The sequence below is a fragment of the Saimiri boliviensis genome, chromosome 2 (genome assembly GCF_048565385.1).
Source record: "Saimiri boliviensis isolate mSaiBol1 chromosome 2, mSaiBol1.pri, whole genome shotgun sequence".
Lineage (NCBI taxonomy): Eukaryota > Metazoa > Chordata > Mammalia > Primates > Cebidae > Saimiri > Saimiri boliviensis.
In genome coordinates, this window is record NC_133450.1 from 204,676,286 (window position 1) to 204,694,542 (window position 18,257).

The 18,257-nt window shown below is 34.0% G+C and overlaps 1 protein-coding gene across 1 annotated transcript in view; it reads right to left on the reverse strand.

Moving 5' to 3' along the window:
• SHOC1 (shortage in chiasmata 1) overlaps positions 1 to 11,264 on the reverse strand; it is an 88,186-nt gene extending 76,922 nt beyond the window's left edge. Inside the window, exons 1-2 of the mRNA XM_010335962.3 lie at positions 11,185 to 11,264; positions 5,582 to 5,766 (exon numbers count right to left, since the gene is read on the reverse strand). Of these exons, the coding sequence (XP_010334264.3) occupies positions 5,582 to 5,766; positions 11,185 to 11,249 (250 nt within the window). The 5' untranslated portion in view covers positions 11,250 to 11,264. The remainder of the gene's footprint in view (positions 1 to 5,581; positions 5,767 to 11,184) is intronic.
• Between the last annotated feature and the right edge of the window lie 6,993 nt (positions 11,265 to 18,257).

Here is an 18,257-nt window from a genome sequence, read left to right on the forward strand (position 1 = left end):
TTAAAGAGATAATATTTTAGATTACAAAGAGAGGAATAGAAACAAAGGCAAATACACATACACACAAAATTCCACATTTTGACTTAGCTGTCTCAATTTACATATTTTCATACTAGAGTTATGAGTGCTTACAAACCACAATTATCGTAACAGAGTATTCTGAGTATTTTTGAATTTTTTTTTTGAGATGGAATTTCACTCTGTCGCCAGGCTGGAGTGCAGTGGCATGATATTGGTTCACTGCAACCTTCACCTCTCAGGTTCAAGCGATTCTCTTGCCTCAGCTCACCGAGCAGCTGGGACTACAGGTATGCACCACCACACCTGGCTAATTTTTATATTTTAGTAGAGATGGGGTTTCACCATGTTGGCCAGGATGGTGTCCATCTCCTGACCTCATAATCAGCCCACCTCAACTTCCCAAAGTGCTGGGATTACAGGTCTGAGCCATCAGCTTGGTCAAAAATTCTTAAAACTAAGTATTCATGTACTTAATTTTACCAGTGGGTTTCATGCCTTGAAAAGTTTTCTTTTTGTATGTTAATGTTTTTTGTTGTTGTTGTTTTGTTTTTCCTCTCAGATTGAAGAACTCCCTTTAGCATTTACTGTAAGGTGGGTCTGTAGGGGTGAATTCTCTGAAATTTTGTTTATTTGGGAAAGACTATTTCTCCTTCACATTCAAAGGGTAATTTTGCTGGATACAATTTTGCTGGATGGCTTTTTTTTTTTTTTTTTCCTTTGAGCACTTTGAGTATGTTGTTCCACTCCCTCCTGTCTGGGAAGTCTGTTACCAGAAGAACTGGAGGTTCTTTATATGTTATTATATAGCTTATTTTCTCTTGCTGCTTTTGAGATCCTCTTTGTACTTGACCTTTGAGAGTTTGGTTATTACATACCTTGGGGTAGTCTTATTTCAGTTGAATCTCTTTGGTATTTTCAGACCTTCCTATACTGGAGATTTATATGTTTCTCAAGCTTTGGAAATTTTTATATTATTTCTTTCTACCCCCTGCTCTTTCTCAGCTCCCTTTTAAACATCAAGAATTCTTAGATTTGGTCTTTTGAGGTAATTTTCTATATCTTGTAGGCAGTCTTGTTCTTTTTCTTTCTTTTTTCTCCTCTGTATTTTCAAATAGCTGGTCTTTGAGCTCACTGATTCTTCCTCTCATTGTTCCATTCTGATGTTGAGAGCTTCTAATGAGTTGTTCAGCTCAGCAGATGTATTTCTCAGTTCCAAAAGTTGTTTGATTAAAAAAATTTTTTTAACTTTAAAAATTTAACAAATTCTCTTCATTAAATTTTTCCAACGAATTTCAGAATTGCTTTTCTTTATTATTTTAGAGATCACCGAATTTCCTTAAAACTGCTCTTTTGAATTCTTGGTCAGAGAGTTCACAAATTACTCTCTTGTTAGGGTCAGTCACTGGGTTTTTGCTTTGTCCTTGTGCAGAGGTCACATTTCCCTGTTCGGTGTTGTTTCTTGTGGGTATATGTCTCTGTCTTTGCATTGAAAGATTGGTTATTTATTCCAGCTTTCTCTGTTCAACTTGTTTTGTTTTTTTTATTGGATATATTTGCTTAGCAAATCTTTACTACTAAGTTGTTGTCTCTTTCTTGGCTATGAGTGGTATCTTAAGCCCAGGTTTGCCTTGGCTCTAGCAAATAATCAGAGCAATCTGCTCTAAATGGGAGAGTCTGAAAAAGATTATCCCAACAGCAAGAGAAGTCTGGCTAGAGGTTCGTTCCCAAGGGACCTGTGGCACAATTCAGCTACTCTGGTTTGGCTCCTTTGCCTTAGTTACAGAGCAGTTTCCAGGGCTGAGGTTAGTAGTCCCTTCTCCCCTCTTTGTCTCTCCTTTCAGGCAATCATCATGTTTTCCATGGGTTAAAGAAAGAACAGTCTCCTGCCAGGGTATCCAAGATGGTGGGAAAGCTAGCTAACTATTCCAATCTCACTTTTTCCAGCACAGAAACCATGAATTAGGAAAACATTTTCCATGTGGTTCTTGTCAGGCAGACTGGGCAGGGTGGATGTGGAAGCTGGATTCTCTGCTTGAAGTTTTTTCACATCTGTGTCCTTAGGATCTATCTCATCCTCATATTTGAGATGTGGGTTGTTGCTACTGAAAATCTTGGCACTGTATATTTGTTTTTGGTTTCCTGTATGAGTAGTGAAGCCAGCTTGCTTCTGTGCCACCATTTAAAACCACAAGTCAGATTACTGCTTTTTATTGTAAACTTTAACAAACTATTTGACTCACTAAACTGTATGCATATGCAACTTCATTTGTTTTATTTTTTATTTATTCTTACTATTTTTTGAGATGGAGTTTTGCTATTGTTGCCCAGGCTGGAGTGTAATGGTGCAATCTTGGCTCACTGCAAACTCCACCTCCCAGATTCAAGCGACACTCTCACCTCAGCCTCCCATGTAGCTGGGATTATAGGTGCCCACCACCATGCTCAGCTAATTTTGTACTTTTTGTAGAAACAAGGTTTCACCATGTTGGCCAGGCGTTTCAAACTCCTGACTTCAGGTGATCCACCCGCCTCAGCCTCCCAAAGTGCTGGGATTATGGGTATGAGCTACTGTGCCTGGCCTAACTTTATTTTTAAAAAGAAAAATAAAAGCTACCATTACATTTGCTTATATGTTCCCAGGATATCTATAGGGATGCTGAAGAGTTTCATGTATTAACAAATAATATGTGAACATTATAGAAAATTTAGCAAATATCAATAAACCAACAACCATAAAAGAAAACCAGCCACTGTTTTATGTTTTAAAGATATATATGTTTTGAAATTGTAATTTAGTAATTATTTATAATTCTTATAAGATACAGTATATTTACAAATTCCAAAATATAATATGTTTCTTTTGATCTGGACAATAAGACCAAAGTATCTAGAAATCTGGCAGCAATCAATATAACAGCAAAGAAAATAAATGAAATTGAAAATCTAAATTTATAAAGTGATGTCCGGTGACACAGGACACCTAAGGAAATACAGGATATGAAGAATTCATACGCATTTTGGAAATTTAAGCATATTTTCTCAGTCAATATTTGATTCTAGCCAATAGTAGCTTCCAGTTTGCCACATTTATAATAGCTATGTTTGTGTAGCCCATCAGTTTTTACAAATTAATATAATTTTATATAAGTATATATAACTAATAAATATATATTACTAATAGAATATAACTAATATAAGTATATATTACTAATATTTATAAGTATATGTTACTAACATATTGGTATTATATATAATATATAGTATTATATAATTATATCATATATAATATATATTAGTATTATATGTAATATAACATATGATATATATATTATCATATATTATGAAACTAAATATATATATCATATAATATGTAATATATTAGTATATTACTATACTAACACTAACACATTAGTATTATATATTATATATCATACATATCATATACTATATATATAAAATACTAATACATACTAATACTAATATATTGGTATTAGTATATATATAATTAGTATTAGTGTTAGTACTAATTAGTATTAGTATTATATATATGAGTACTAACATATTAGTATATATATAATACTAATACTAATATGTTAGTATTACATATATAGTATGACACATATGATATATAATATATAATACTAATATATTAGTATTATACTAATATATAGTATATATACTTATATATTATATATAATATATTAGTATTACTATCATATATACTAATATATTAGTATTAGTATTATATATATAATATGTTAGTATTAGTATTGTATATAATATATACAATACTAATACTAATATATTAGTATTGTACATATAGTATATGATATATATGATATATATAATACAAATATATTAGTATTAGTATACTTATATAATATATATTATAAAATATATACTAATTATATTTAAAATATATACTAATATGATATATATGTTATACTAATATATTAGTATATCATTTAAATATTTTAGTATATTATATATAAACATATATTTATATATAACATATAAATATTATATATTTAAATATTATATATATTTAAATATATTAGTATATTTTAAAAATATAATATATGTTATATTAGTATAACATATATTATATATAACATTGTATAACATAATATGTTATATTAATATATTAGTATATATATTTATATGTAATATACTATATTATATATAATATATATGTATATGTATATGTATGTATATATGTATTATATATAATATAGTATAACATATTATATTATATATAACATATATATTATATATAAAACATTATATAACATATAATTTATATATATATTAGTATATATACTAATATGTTAGTATAACATATATTATGTTATACAATGTTATATATGTTATATATAATATATGTTATACTAATATTATATTATGTTATACTATACTATATATTTATATACTTATATATATTTATTAGTATATATACTTATATATATAAGTATATAAGTATATATATAAGTATGTATATATAAGTATATAAATATACATATAACATATATTATATGTAATATATGTAATTAGTATTATACTAAATTATATGTTACATTAATATATATTATATATAAATATATCATTTGTATTATATAATTAATATATTAGTATTACATTAAAATATAAATAATATACATAATAAATTAGTATAATTACTATTAAATTATATATAATCATATACATTATATATGTTATATATATTATATATAATCATATATGTTATATATTATGTAAATATATAAATTATATTATATAAATTTAATATAATACTAATTATATGTAATATGTTATACTAATATATTAGTATTAGTATATACAGTTTATTATATAGTATAAAATATATAATATACTATGTATAATATATATATTCTATATATAATACTAATATATTTAGTATTTAGTTTGAGTGCTATATATATTCTATATATAATACTAATATATTAGTATTATATAATATATATTAGTATTATATAATATGTCTACTGGTCTTGAACTCCTGTGTTCAGGTGATCCACCTGCCTTGGCCTCCCAAAGTGCTGGGATGACAGGTGTAGTAAGCACCATACCCAGCTTACCTTTATTTTTGACAGTAAATTTGTAAAACTGAGTAAATTTTCTAACTTAATACTGCAACTATTCCATCTCCACTTTGAACCTTGATTTCACATAAATTAGATGAGATTGAAAATATTTATTAAGTTTTAAGAACTAAAGTATAATCATCACTTTATAATATATTAATTTAATGTTACACTGGATTGCTATATTATGGGATCTGTAAAAAAATGCCAATATCCATTACAGCAGTATGTTGAAAGCATACTATGATCAAATTTCTGCAGATTATTTTGAGGCCCAGCAAACTTAAACTCCAAAAATAACCCAACTTACGAAGAGGATTAATATGAATGAGGAAATACTGCCCTAATGTGGCAAAGCTTAGAGTTATAATTATGCAGTTGAATCTTTAATAAAAAAATTTTTCAATCAAATCAAACAAAAAACTCACTGAAATGAATATAAAATAACAAATGTTTACCTTTGTACTGTTTTTGAAGTGCTGAACATTTTTCTAAACAGCTGACAGGAGTAAAGACTTCATTATAATCCATGTGGGTGTATAAACTGGCCTCCTCTACTTCAATTTGGGAGTCTGGATTTGAACTTGGAACAACTTCGTCAAATTCACAGTTAATCTGGGTCACCATTCTTGTAATTGTTTTTCTGTGACAGTATAAAATTACTAATGTTATGTTTATGGCCTATTTTAAAACACTTTTATTAGTAACTAGTATATTTCACTGTGGAAAGAAATTATCAAATTCCAACAGATACAGAGAAGAAACATCCATAATCCCATCACTCAAGATGAATATAAAAATTATGTAAATTTCTCAATTTTAAAAAGTATCTTTCATCAATAGTAGATTAATGATAATTGCATTCTATAACCTGTTCTCTTCTGTAAAACAATGAAGAATGAGCACATTTACATGTCAATCAATGTACCTTCAACTAATATTTGAATGGGTAAACAGGTATCAGTAAATCATAATTTATTCAACCAATTCCTGATTGCTGGAAATTTAAGTTTGTTTTAATTGTTTGATACTGTGAGCAACAATGCAAAGAACGTCTATATTCACTAATAATCTCAAAATATATTTCTTAAAAACAGAAATGATGAAGTTAAAGGTATACAGATTTTTAGGTTTTGCCACACATTGCCAAATTGCCCTTGTGCTGGATATTTAATGTCTGTTCCTCAATAAAATTACCCAACCTTTTATGTTCTTTTCTGTAACCTGGGAAGCTAATCTCTATGTACTAACCAAGCTTCCTCGTCCTCTGGCTTTTGGATGGGTTCAGCCATGGAAAGCACTGGCAGAAGAGAGAAGGTGAGAGAGAGACAGGTTGAAATATTATTCCTCCCAAATCCTTCTCTGTTGGGCCACAGTTTGGAAGTGGCTGCACTCTTCCACCAAAAGTTACATCCTTTATCAGACAGCCCTACTCCTGTAGTTCTTACTAGCTTGGTAACTGCATAGGCACCTTGCTCCTTCAACCTTAGGGTAGTAACAACTTTGTAACTGCCCAACGGGTTCACTTTGCCCACTGACTAGAGAGTTGATTTATCAAGACAGGGGAATTACAATGGATAGAGATTAATTCATGCAGAGCCAGCCAGTGTTTTATTATTACTCAAATCAGTCTCCCTGAGCATTGGGGGATCAGAGTTTTTAAAGATAATTTGGCAGGTAAGGGCTTGGAAAGTGGGGAGGGCTGACTAGTCAGGCTGGAGATGAAATTATAAGGGATGGAAGTGAGGTTTTCTTGCTGTCTTCTGCTCCTGGGTGGGATTGCAGACCTGGTTGAGCCAGATTACTGGCTAGGTGGTGTCAGCTGATCCATTAAGTGCTGGGTCTGCAAAATATCTCAAGCACTGATCTTGGATTTTATAATAGAGATGTTATTCTCAGGAGTAATTTGGAGAGGTTCAGATTCTTGCAGACAGGCTCCATGACCCCTAAACCAAAATTTCTAATCTTGTAGATAATTTGCTAGTCCTACAAAGGCAATCTGGTCCCCAGGCAAGAAGTGGGTCTTTTCAGGAAAGGGCTATAATCAATTTTGTTTCAGAGTCAAACCATATACTAAATTCCTTCCGAAGATTAGTTCAGCCTACACCCAGGAATGAACTAGGGCAGTTTAAAGGTTAGAAGCAGGATGGAATCAGTTAGGTCTGATCTCTTTCACTGTCATAATTTCCTCAGTTATAATTTTTGGGAAGGCAGTTTTCAATTCCTACTGTTGCTAGTCCTGAGGACATCTTTTTGGCTCTTTTAACCTTGCCCTTACCTATTTCCTGATTGATATAGGTGTATCTGCCATTGTCTATACTATTACGATGGTTGGCATTATGAGAGATCTTCCAATAGATAAATATATTATTGGCAACTTAGTTATACATCCTAATATACTTTTTTCCTGATATCCTGGAACATTACAGCCCTAATCATTCCTTTGTGCAGACTGAAAGAACCAAAATCAACATAACTCTCCATATGGGAGAAAAGTCCAATTATGTCGTATCTGTAAGATACAGTAAAGTCCTCTTCAAAGAACCAATATGTCAGTATGTTTAGCTTCCCTGTCCTTTGCTCTCTATTTTAAGGTTCAACTTCCTCATTCTTTATGTCCTCTTCCCCCTGGTTTCAGTAAATAACCCCCTCCTAGCCTCTATCACTAGTGGCTCTGTCCTTAGTCATCCTCAGTCACCTACTCTGCAACACATCCTTCCGACCAAAACTACTCACTCTGCCACTCTGGATCATACCCCTGCTCTCTTTAAAATAGCCAGTCAGAATTAGCTTGACTGTGCAGTCCAACACTAGCCAACAGGGGGAAGACACAGCAGTAGGAACTAGTTGCATCAGGGATAAGACCCCCTTCCCCTCCCTTCTTTGATGTGCTCTTGCCATTCCTCCATCCCCGAGATGCACCCTTCTATAGAATTAAATTTGCCTTGCTGAGTAAATTTATGTTTGAGTGCTATTTCTTTTGCAGCACTGAAAATTTGTTTTTAACATATCTTAAAATCATAGATGGAGAAAGCTTTAGAATTTATCCTTTAAGAAAATATGAAGTAGAAGAAAAAATATTTTAACTCTTCAATGTCCATATTACTAATTAAGATCCTTGATTCCTATGTGGATCATATATACTGAACTCAGTGTTCACATAGTTGCTGTTGTTTTAAAATAAATGTTGCTCACAGGGTCAGCACTCTATAACAATACTTGATACTACAGTTTTGAGAATACCAGTCAATTTTATTTCTGTAGACACAAAAGATCTATGAAGATCAGTTGTTTCCTGGCTCTCCTCATCTACCTCCCTGTCAATATATTTATTCTCTTTTCACTGGTGCCTCCTCCTTTGCATAACGTGTAGATGCTGGTCTTTACCAGATTTCTACTCCAGATGATCTTTGCTTTCCTTCTATATCATTCCTTTTAAGTAAGTTTAATCTACTCCCATTCATTAATTCATAAACTTAACAAAACTATTTATTGTCTATAATGTGCTAACACCATTCTAGATACTGAGAATGGGGTGGTAAACAAAACAAAGTTCTTTCCTTCATAGAGCTTATCTGCTAAAAGGAAGACAGAAAAATAAGTATATAACATAATTTCAGGTGGTAAAAAATGTTATGACTAGGTCAGGTGTGGTGGCTCATGCCTGTAATCCCAGCACTTTGGGAGGCCAAGGCAGGTGAATCACCTGAGGTCAGGAGTTTGAGACCATCCTGATCAACATGGTGAAACCCCATCCCTACTAAAAATACAAAAAAATAGCTGGGCATGGTGGCAGATGCCTGTAATCTCAGCTACTTGTGAGGCTGAGGCAGGAGAATCACTTGAACCTGGGAGGCAGAGGTTGCAGTGAACTGAGATCGTGCCACGATATTCCAGCCTAGGTGATATAGAGAGACTCTGTTTCCAGAGAGAGAGAGAGAGAGAGAGAGAGAGAGAGAGAGAGGAGAGAGAGAGAGAGAGAGAGAAAGTACTGGTGGGGAGTGGTGGCTCACACCTATAATTCCAGCACTTTGGAAGGCCGAGGTAGGTGGATCACTTGAGGCTAGAAGCTTGAGACCAGCCTGGCCAACATGGTGAAACCCTGTCTCTACTAAAAATACAAAAATTAGCCAGATGTGGTGGCGCATGTCTATAATTGCAGCTACTCAGGAGGCTGATGTAAAAGAATCACTTGAACCCAGGAAGCAGAGGATGCAGTGAGCTGAGATTGCACCACTGCACTCTAGCCTAGGTGACAGAGTAAGACTCTGTCTCAAAAAAAAGAGAGAGAGAGAGATAAAGCACTAATACATGTGACAACATGGACAAACCCTGAAAACATTATATTAAGTAAAGGAAATCAATCACAATAAAAGCACATATTGTATGATTCCACTTATGTGAAATACCCAGAATAGGAAAATCAATAGACAGAAAGTAGATTCTGATTCAGTTAGTCTGTTTTGGAGCCTGAGATTGTGAATTTCTAATATATTTCTGGGCGTTATTGATGCTGCCAGTCCAAAGACCTACTTTGAGTAACAAGATGCGAGATGATCTCTAAGATCTCTTTTCACCTATGAAACAATAATTTAGTTTTCACCAAACTAGCCCAATTATTGCCTTTGCTGAATACTGATTGCATATTCTTACATCTATGCCTGGAAACATGTTTCCTCTGATCAAAATCCTTTCTCTTGAGTTAATTTCTCTTTTATTGCCCCAGCCCAAGCTCAATTCCTACTTATGTGAAGCTGACCTCTCCTACTTACAAATGCACAGCTCTACCACTCTAACTCACAAGGTGAAAAGAGATCTTAAAGATCATCTCGCATCTTGTTACTCAAGGTAGGTCTTTGGCCTGGTAGCATCAGTACCACCTAGAAATAGATTAGAAATATTATTAGAAAGGCTCCAAAACAGACTGATTCAGAATCTGCATTTTAATAAGATCCTCAGGGGATTCATATGTACACTAAAGTTTGAGAAGCACTGATCCATCATGATCATACTGATAAGACGAGGGTCATAGGTAAAATGACCAGCAAAGGAGTTAGCACTTGACTTTTCCAGTCTACAATTAAAATCTACATATTTTAATTCATAGTGCAGAGCTTTATTCACTACACCTTTCTGTTTCCTCGCTGCTTAGGAGTTTACTCATGTGATACATACTTCTAATTGGCCATATTGCCTTGTTATAGACTTTATGTTGGTCATCCTATATTATCATTTAATTTTTTCTGTGCTTATCTATTATCTTCCTAATCTGAGTTTAAATTCCTAGGTGACAAAGATGGCATATTGGGTTTCACTGTATCCAGAGTCTAGACACCTTACAATGGTTTTTTGGTTCTTTGAAGCACAACTAAAGAAAATTTAAATTACAGAAACTCAAAAATGTGAATAATAATGGAATCTTTCCTGGGTCTGATCAGCGTTCTGTGCATGAAGTGAAGCAACAGAGTTATTAAATTTGCACTGAAATATCTACTTTATGTCTATATTTACAATACAGAACAGGTTAGATATTCTTCCTCATATTATGCTCTGGGTACCTATCTCTGTCATTGTACTTTGTGCATTGCATTGTAATTATTTCTTTATAAAACTGTATTCCTTGTTTTCATGTGTTCTTTGAAGATTAAGACTATGTCTTATTCATTTTTATCTTGTATCATATATAGCATGATAATAAATATTTGATGAATGTTTAAACTAATAATAAATAATGTTTTGACTAAGTATATTACAAAATAGCCTTAAATCTGCATGTTTACCAAAGAAAAAAAGAGTTTAATATGAAGAACTTCCTACAGATACTTTCTGTAGAAAGTTTACTAATTGATAAACGAATCAAAAGTTTACTAATTAAAAAAGAGGATAGAAGTCACTCCTATTAACTACTCCTTTGTGGTTCAAATTAGGACCTTTTCTTCAGATAAAAGAGGAAAATCTATGAAGAAATAAAGGAAGATATTTCCCTCTTTAGGTATCTGGAGAACTTACTGTTTAGCTTCTTCTAGATGTAAAAGAGAAATTTGAGATTAAGGATACATACTTCTCAAGGAAGTCGTCCACAAAGAGACGGGCTTTCCATTGGTCCAAGACTGAGGTATCTGTCATTCCCGGAACTGAAACAGCTGAGACTAGAAAGAATAATGGTAAACATTACCTTCTAGAATTTTCTTTTACACTTAATTCAAGGAAGCCAAACATTCATCTTTTACATTATGATATTATCTTTATTTGTTCACAAATGTAGTTTTTTCCAAAGTGATAGTTGATTCCAAATATTTAGTCATCCTCATTATCATCAAGATACCCCTGCCCCTCAATCAACTACAATTAGAAGAATATCACCTGAACATATTGCCCTCATTTTATAGCCTTTCTTTTGCTCATACAGAACTACCATCCCAGATAGTCCTTTTCAACTGCTCATGCTATACCTTATGAAGCTTCCATTAACCATTCCAGCTCAATCTGATACATTCTCCTTGAAGGGCCATAATTTTGTTAGTAGCACTTGAATACTTAACCATATACAGTCCTATATTTAAAATTGTAGGTGGTGCAAAGTGGCTCACACCTGTAATCCCAGCTCTTTGGGAGGATGAGGTGGGTAGATGACTTGAGGCCAGGAGTTCGAGACCAGACTAGCCAACATAGCAAAACTCCATCTCTACTAAAAATACAAAAATTAGCCAGGTGTGGTAGTGCGTTCCTCTAGTCCCAGCTACTTGGAAGGCTGAAGCAGGAGAATAGCTTGAACATGAAAAACAGAGGCTGCAGTGAGCAGAGATCACACCACTGCACTCCAGCCTGATGAGAGTGAGATTTTGTCTCAATCGTTCAATCAATCAATCAGTCAATCAAATTGTATGTATATATAGCTTGTCTTCCAAATTAGACCCTTGGTTCCTTATGGAGAAAGACCATGTTATATACTACTGTCAGAATATGCAACTGAGTATTCTACCTTCCACCAGTGTTACTTCTTACTAGGTTTGTTATCTTGAACAAATCATTTAACATCTAAGCCTGTGCCTCATTGAAAAATATGAAAAAAAAAAAGAAAGAAAGAAAAAAAAAAGAGAAAAATACCAAAGTTTTATAGTTAAGAGTACAGGTCCTGGAATCACTCTGCCTGGATTTTAATCCTTGTACTGCTACTTATTAACTATGTAATCTTGGGTAAATAGCTTAACCTTTTTGCATCTCAGTTTTTTAAATGTATAAACTAGGAAGAATAGCCTTTTCAGAGTGTTGCGGTAAAGATTAAATGTAAAGTGGCATGCAAATTGCTTAGAACAGTTTAGGTTCCATAGTCAGTCCCATAACCATTGCTTTCAAAGACTCCTGATTCCCTTGCCTCTCCTTCTCTTATACCAACTTAGGACAACCCCTACTCTACACTTTCTGTGTATGTACACTAAAACAGCTGACAATTACTGGAAAAAAAAATCACCCAGCCACGCTAAAGGAACTCATTTCAAATTACAACCATAAATTTCAAATGGCCACCCAACATTGACAGATGATAATAGTATACCCCCTAATAAAACTGGCCTTCTTGACCACAGAGACACAGGGAGGGGAGCATCATACACTGGGGTCTGTTGGGGGGAAATAGGGGAGGGACAGTGGGGGGTGGGGAGTTGGGGAGAGATAGCATGGGGAGAAATGCCAGATATAGGTGATGGGGAGAAAGGCAGCAAATCACACTGCCACGTGTGTACCTATGCAACAATCTTGCATGCTCTACACATGTACCCCAAAACCTAAAATGCCATAAATAAATAAATAAAAAATAAAAAAAAAAAAACAAGAAACAAAAACAAAACTGGCTTTCTTGCTCTTTAGTTAATTCATACATTACCCCCTTAAATATTCAGTGTTCATTCCATTATCCACTTTCAGTGCATGACCTTACCTTTACAGAGAAAACTGATAGAGAGAACTACCTCATTTTCCACCACCCATTCTACCAACCTACTGGCATAAGTACCTGCAAACCCTATCTTTGTATCCACACAGGGGAAGAATTATTTTATTTCCTACTGAATACTAACTTATCTAACTGTGCTCTTGATCCTATCCCCTTTTACTCCTGTTATACTTTTTCTTTCCTGCATTATCCTATTCTCTTTTTACCAAAATTATTTCTGTTGGCAAACACTTTACAGTCTCTCTCATCACGTATTTTTTAAAAAGTCACACATCAAAAACAAAAACAGAAAAGAATAACTCTTTACTTCTCCCATAAGTTAGTGCCTCATTTAAAATTTTCCTTCATAGCCAAATTCTCCAAAATAGTCAAATTTACTCTCATTTCTCACTTCCCATTATCTTCACAACATACTCCAATCATATTCCAATATATTCCGATCACACTCCAATTATATTCTAATCATATTAATAACCAATATTCCAGGGAAACCACTCTTAACAAAGTTATCAGTGACCTATATTTAGTCAAGCTAATGGTCAACTCATTATCCTCAGATAACTTGACCTTTTAACAGGAACCCAATGCATTGGACTACTACTTCCTTCTTGAAGTAATTTCTTCTTCAGAATTCTACAACACCAGAATGATTTGATTTTCCTATCTTGCTTCTTAGGTAACTCCTTTTATATCAGACTTTTATTGGAGTCTTCCAAGGCTCTGTCCTGGGCCTTCTAATCTATTTACACTCATGCTCTCAGTGACTTCATCTGGTTTCATTTACATATTGAAAACTCCAATTTGACACTCCAGCTTGTGAAGCAGGGTAGCTGTGTACTGATTACCAACTTGTCTGAGTATGGGTGAGACAGAACATCCATATACAGGAAGTTACATGAAGTGGATTTATTACTTACAGATAGATAGCAAGGGACAGCAGAAGCCTAGGATTCATTGTGAACTGATCCCCTAAGGCTTAGGAAAGCTGCCTGGGGCAGATGGAGTCTTCATGTGTCGCACTTACACAGCAGCTAAAGAACCCCAGAAAGCAGTCCACCTGGGTTTGATATTCTGAGGTCAAAGGACACACTGGGCTAAAACATTGAAGGACATCCTGTTTTTGTGGTAGGGGAAGACTGGCAAGAGCCTAGGCTGTTCTGGCCAGTTCTCTCTCTATCTCAGAATGTTGCATTCCTAGCACATTTTATAGTTATTCCTAAGAACTTCAAGTGAGAAAAGGAGGCCAAGTCTACCCAGAGAACTGTCCTGAGCAGCTGTGCTCAAAATTAATATAACCAATTGCCTTCTTAATGATTCAATTTAGATGCCTAATAATCTGGCCAAAGCAGAGCTATTGACTCTGACCACAAATTGGCTTCTCTATAAACCTTTCACTATTTTAGGAAATGGTACTGTCATCTACTCAGTTTCTCTACTCAAAAACCTAGAAGAATTTCTTTGTTCTTCTATTTTGTAACCCCTTCACTGTTGACAATTTCTAAAATAAGCTCGATTTTAAGCACATCTCACATCTCCATTACTATAAGCCTTGTCCAAGACACTATAATCTTTTATCCAGAGCTGAGATTCTGGGATACTACAATAGTTCCCTGATAGATTTTCCTGTCTCTACTCTTTACTCCTAATCCCCAACCTCTTCTTTCTATCCTCCAGACAATTATAACTATCTTTCTACAGCATAAATCAGGTTATATCATTCTCTTTCTTAAAATCATCCAGTGACTTCCCATGTCCACAATTGTGTTAATCAGTCTAGGCTGCTATAATAAAAATACCATAGACTGGGTGGCTCAAACAACAAACATTCATTTCTTATAGCTTTGGAGGCTGGGAAGTCCAAGATCAAGGCACCAGAAGATTCAGTGTCTAGGGAGGGCCCACTTCCTGGTTCATAGGTGGCTGTTTTCTTGCCTGACTCACATGGCAGAAAGGTCAAGGGAGCTTCTTGGGGTCTCTTTTATAAAGGTAGTAATCCCTTTCATGAGGACTCCATCCTCATGTCCTAATTACCTCCCAAAGGCCCCACCTACAAATATAAATTTTGAGGGACACAAACATTCAGTTTATTGTAGCCAAAATAAAAATAAATAAATAAATAAATTCCCTGTTACAACCTACAAATCCTTATTCAGAAATTGCCTACTTCTTAGTCCCCTTTTTATTACCCAGGCCCAATAGTTTAATTTTCTGGTCCTTACACACATCAAGTTCATTCTTGAGTCAGGAACTTTGCATTTGCTTGAAAGGCTTTGTCCCATATTTTTCATGGTTGTCACTTTCTCGTCATTCAGGTCTCAACTCAAATGTCCTCCTCTTCGGAGAGACATTTCCCTAACCATCTTAGGAAGTAGCACTCCCTAATCCCGAAATTTCATATCACTTAGCATTACTGTCTCTTCTCTATACATTTAGCAATATCAGATACTGGTTTATATGTTTAATGGTTTTATTGCTGTATCCTCTTTACCAGTCTAAAACCCACTGAGGGTAGAGACTACTTCTATGTCTTTTAAGTTACTGTGTCCTTAGTACTTATAACAGTGTTTGATATGTGATATATACCAAATAAATGCTGTTAACTGACTTGACTTCTCAAGGAGGCTACTTCTTTTCTTGTCCATGACTTGATATAAACAAAAAACTATTTTATACATATATACTTAAAAATAATTTTATATTCAGTGTGCCATTACAACTTAAAGTAGGCCTCAGATAATCAAGAAAAATTCTATTATAATACAACAAATGTTTACAATGTTAGACTATTTTAAGTCTTCATCATCTGCATATCTTTTATTTGGTTTATTCATGTCAAATATAAGCTTTCCAATTCTTTATTTAGTTATCTAAATTCTATAATAAAAATATTGTTGTTAACTTCTTGGAATCCTGACATGAACAGATACAATGAGTTTTTAATTAGTAAAGCATTGCATATTCTTAATAATTTACTGTGCTGAACTCTGAAATGGCTTTTTAAACACATTTTTAAGAAATGAAAACAAACATACCTCTTGTCCATGGCCTCCTAAATTTATTATCAGTAACTGCTATATGGTAACTTTCATCTTGATATAAACACGAAGGGATTCGAAGCAATAAAGCATCTCTACAAAACTTCTTTCTAACTACATTCTGTGGAAGAAAGATTAGAAAATCTTTTAACATTTACTATGTATCTGTCAATATTCAGAATATATTAAAATTCTCTATACTTTGAAACTTATATGATTTTTCTTTAAAAGTAATACATGCTCCTTATAAAAAACAGGCACACTGTTACTTTATTGTGCTTTGTTCTATTGTGCTCTGCAGATATTTTTGTTTTATAAATTCAAGCTTTTGTGCAATCCTGTGTTGAGTAAATCTATCTGTGCCATTTTTCCAAAAGCATGTGCTCACTTCCTGTGTCACATTTTGGTAACCATCCCAACATTTGAAACTTTTCCATTATTATTCTATCTGTTATGATGATCTGTGGTCAGTGGTCTTTGATGTTAGTTACCATTGTAATTGTTTGTGGGTGGCATAAACTGCACCATATAAGACAGCAAATTAACTGATAAATTTTGTATGTGTTCTGAAAAAACAGCCTCTGTTAGAAGAAGATGCCAATAAGGACTTTCATAGCTAGAGAGAAGTCAATGCCTGGTTTCAAAGCTTCAAAGGACAAGCTGACTCTTGCTAGAAGCTAATGCAGTTGGTGATTTTAAGTTGAAACTAATGCTTATTTACCATACTGAAAATCCCAGGGCCCTGAAGAATACTAAATCTACCCAGTCTATGCTCTATAAATGGAACAAAGCCTGGATGATGGCACATGTATTTACAACATGGTTTACTGAATATTTTAAGCCCATTGTTGAGACCTACTGCTCAGAAAGAAAAAAAAGGATTGCTTTCAAAATATTACTGCTTGGTGACAATGTATCTGGCCACCCAAGAGCTCTGATGGAGATGTACAAGGAGATTGATATTTTTACACCTGCTAATGCAATATCTATTCTGCAGCCTAGGGATCAAGGAGTCATTTCAACTTTAAGGTCTTATGGAAATACATATATTTTGTAAGGATATAGCTGCCACAGATGGTGATTCCTCTGATAGATCTAGGCAAAGTCCTTTGAGAAAGGAGAATGATTCCGCATGCCATTAAGAATATTTGTGATCATCAGAGGAGGCCAAAACAACAACATGAACAGAAGTTTGAAAGAAGTTGATTCCAACCTGCATAGATGAGTTTCAGGAATTCAAGACTTCAGTGGAGGAAGTACATAACTATAGATGTGATAGAAATAGCAAGATAATTTGAATTAAAAATGGATGCTGAAGGTATGGTTGAATTACTGCAATCTCATGATAAAACATGAACAGATGAGGAGTTGCTTCCTACGGATGAGCAAAGCAAGGGGTTTCTTGAAATGGAATCTACTCCTGGTGAAGATCCTATAAACATTGTTAAAATGACAACAAAGTATTGAGAATATTCCATAAACTTAGTTGATAAAGCAACAGCAGAGTTTTAGAGGATTGAGTCTAATTTTCAAAGAAGTTCTGTGAGTAAAATGCTATCAAACAGCATTGCATGCTGCATAAATCTTTGGTGAATCAAAGACTCAATTGAGGTAGCAAACTTCATTGTTGCCTTAAGAAATTGCCACAGCCACCACTCTGATCAGTCAGCAGCCGTCAACATCAAGGCAAGACACTCCACCAGCAAAAGGATTATGACTCACTAAAGACTCAGGTAATTCTTATCATTTTTTAGCAATAAAGTATTTTTAAATTAAGGTATATCCATGGTAATTTTTAAACTAAGGTATATCTTTTTAAAGACATATTGCTATTGTACTTAATGGGCTATAGTATAGTATAAACATAACTTTTTTTTTTGAGACAGAGTCTTTCTCTTGTCACCCAGGCTGGAGTGCAATGGCACAATCTTGGCTCACTGCAACCTTCGCTTCCTGGGTTCAAGCTATTCTCCTGCCTTAGTCTCTTGAGCAGCTGGGATTACAGATGCCCACCACCATGCCCAGCTGATTTTTGTATTTTAGTAGAGATGGGGTTTCACCATGTTGACCAGACTGGTCTCAAACTCCTGACCGGTGATTTGCCTGCTTCAGCCTTCCAAGAATAAACATAATTTTTATATGCACTGG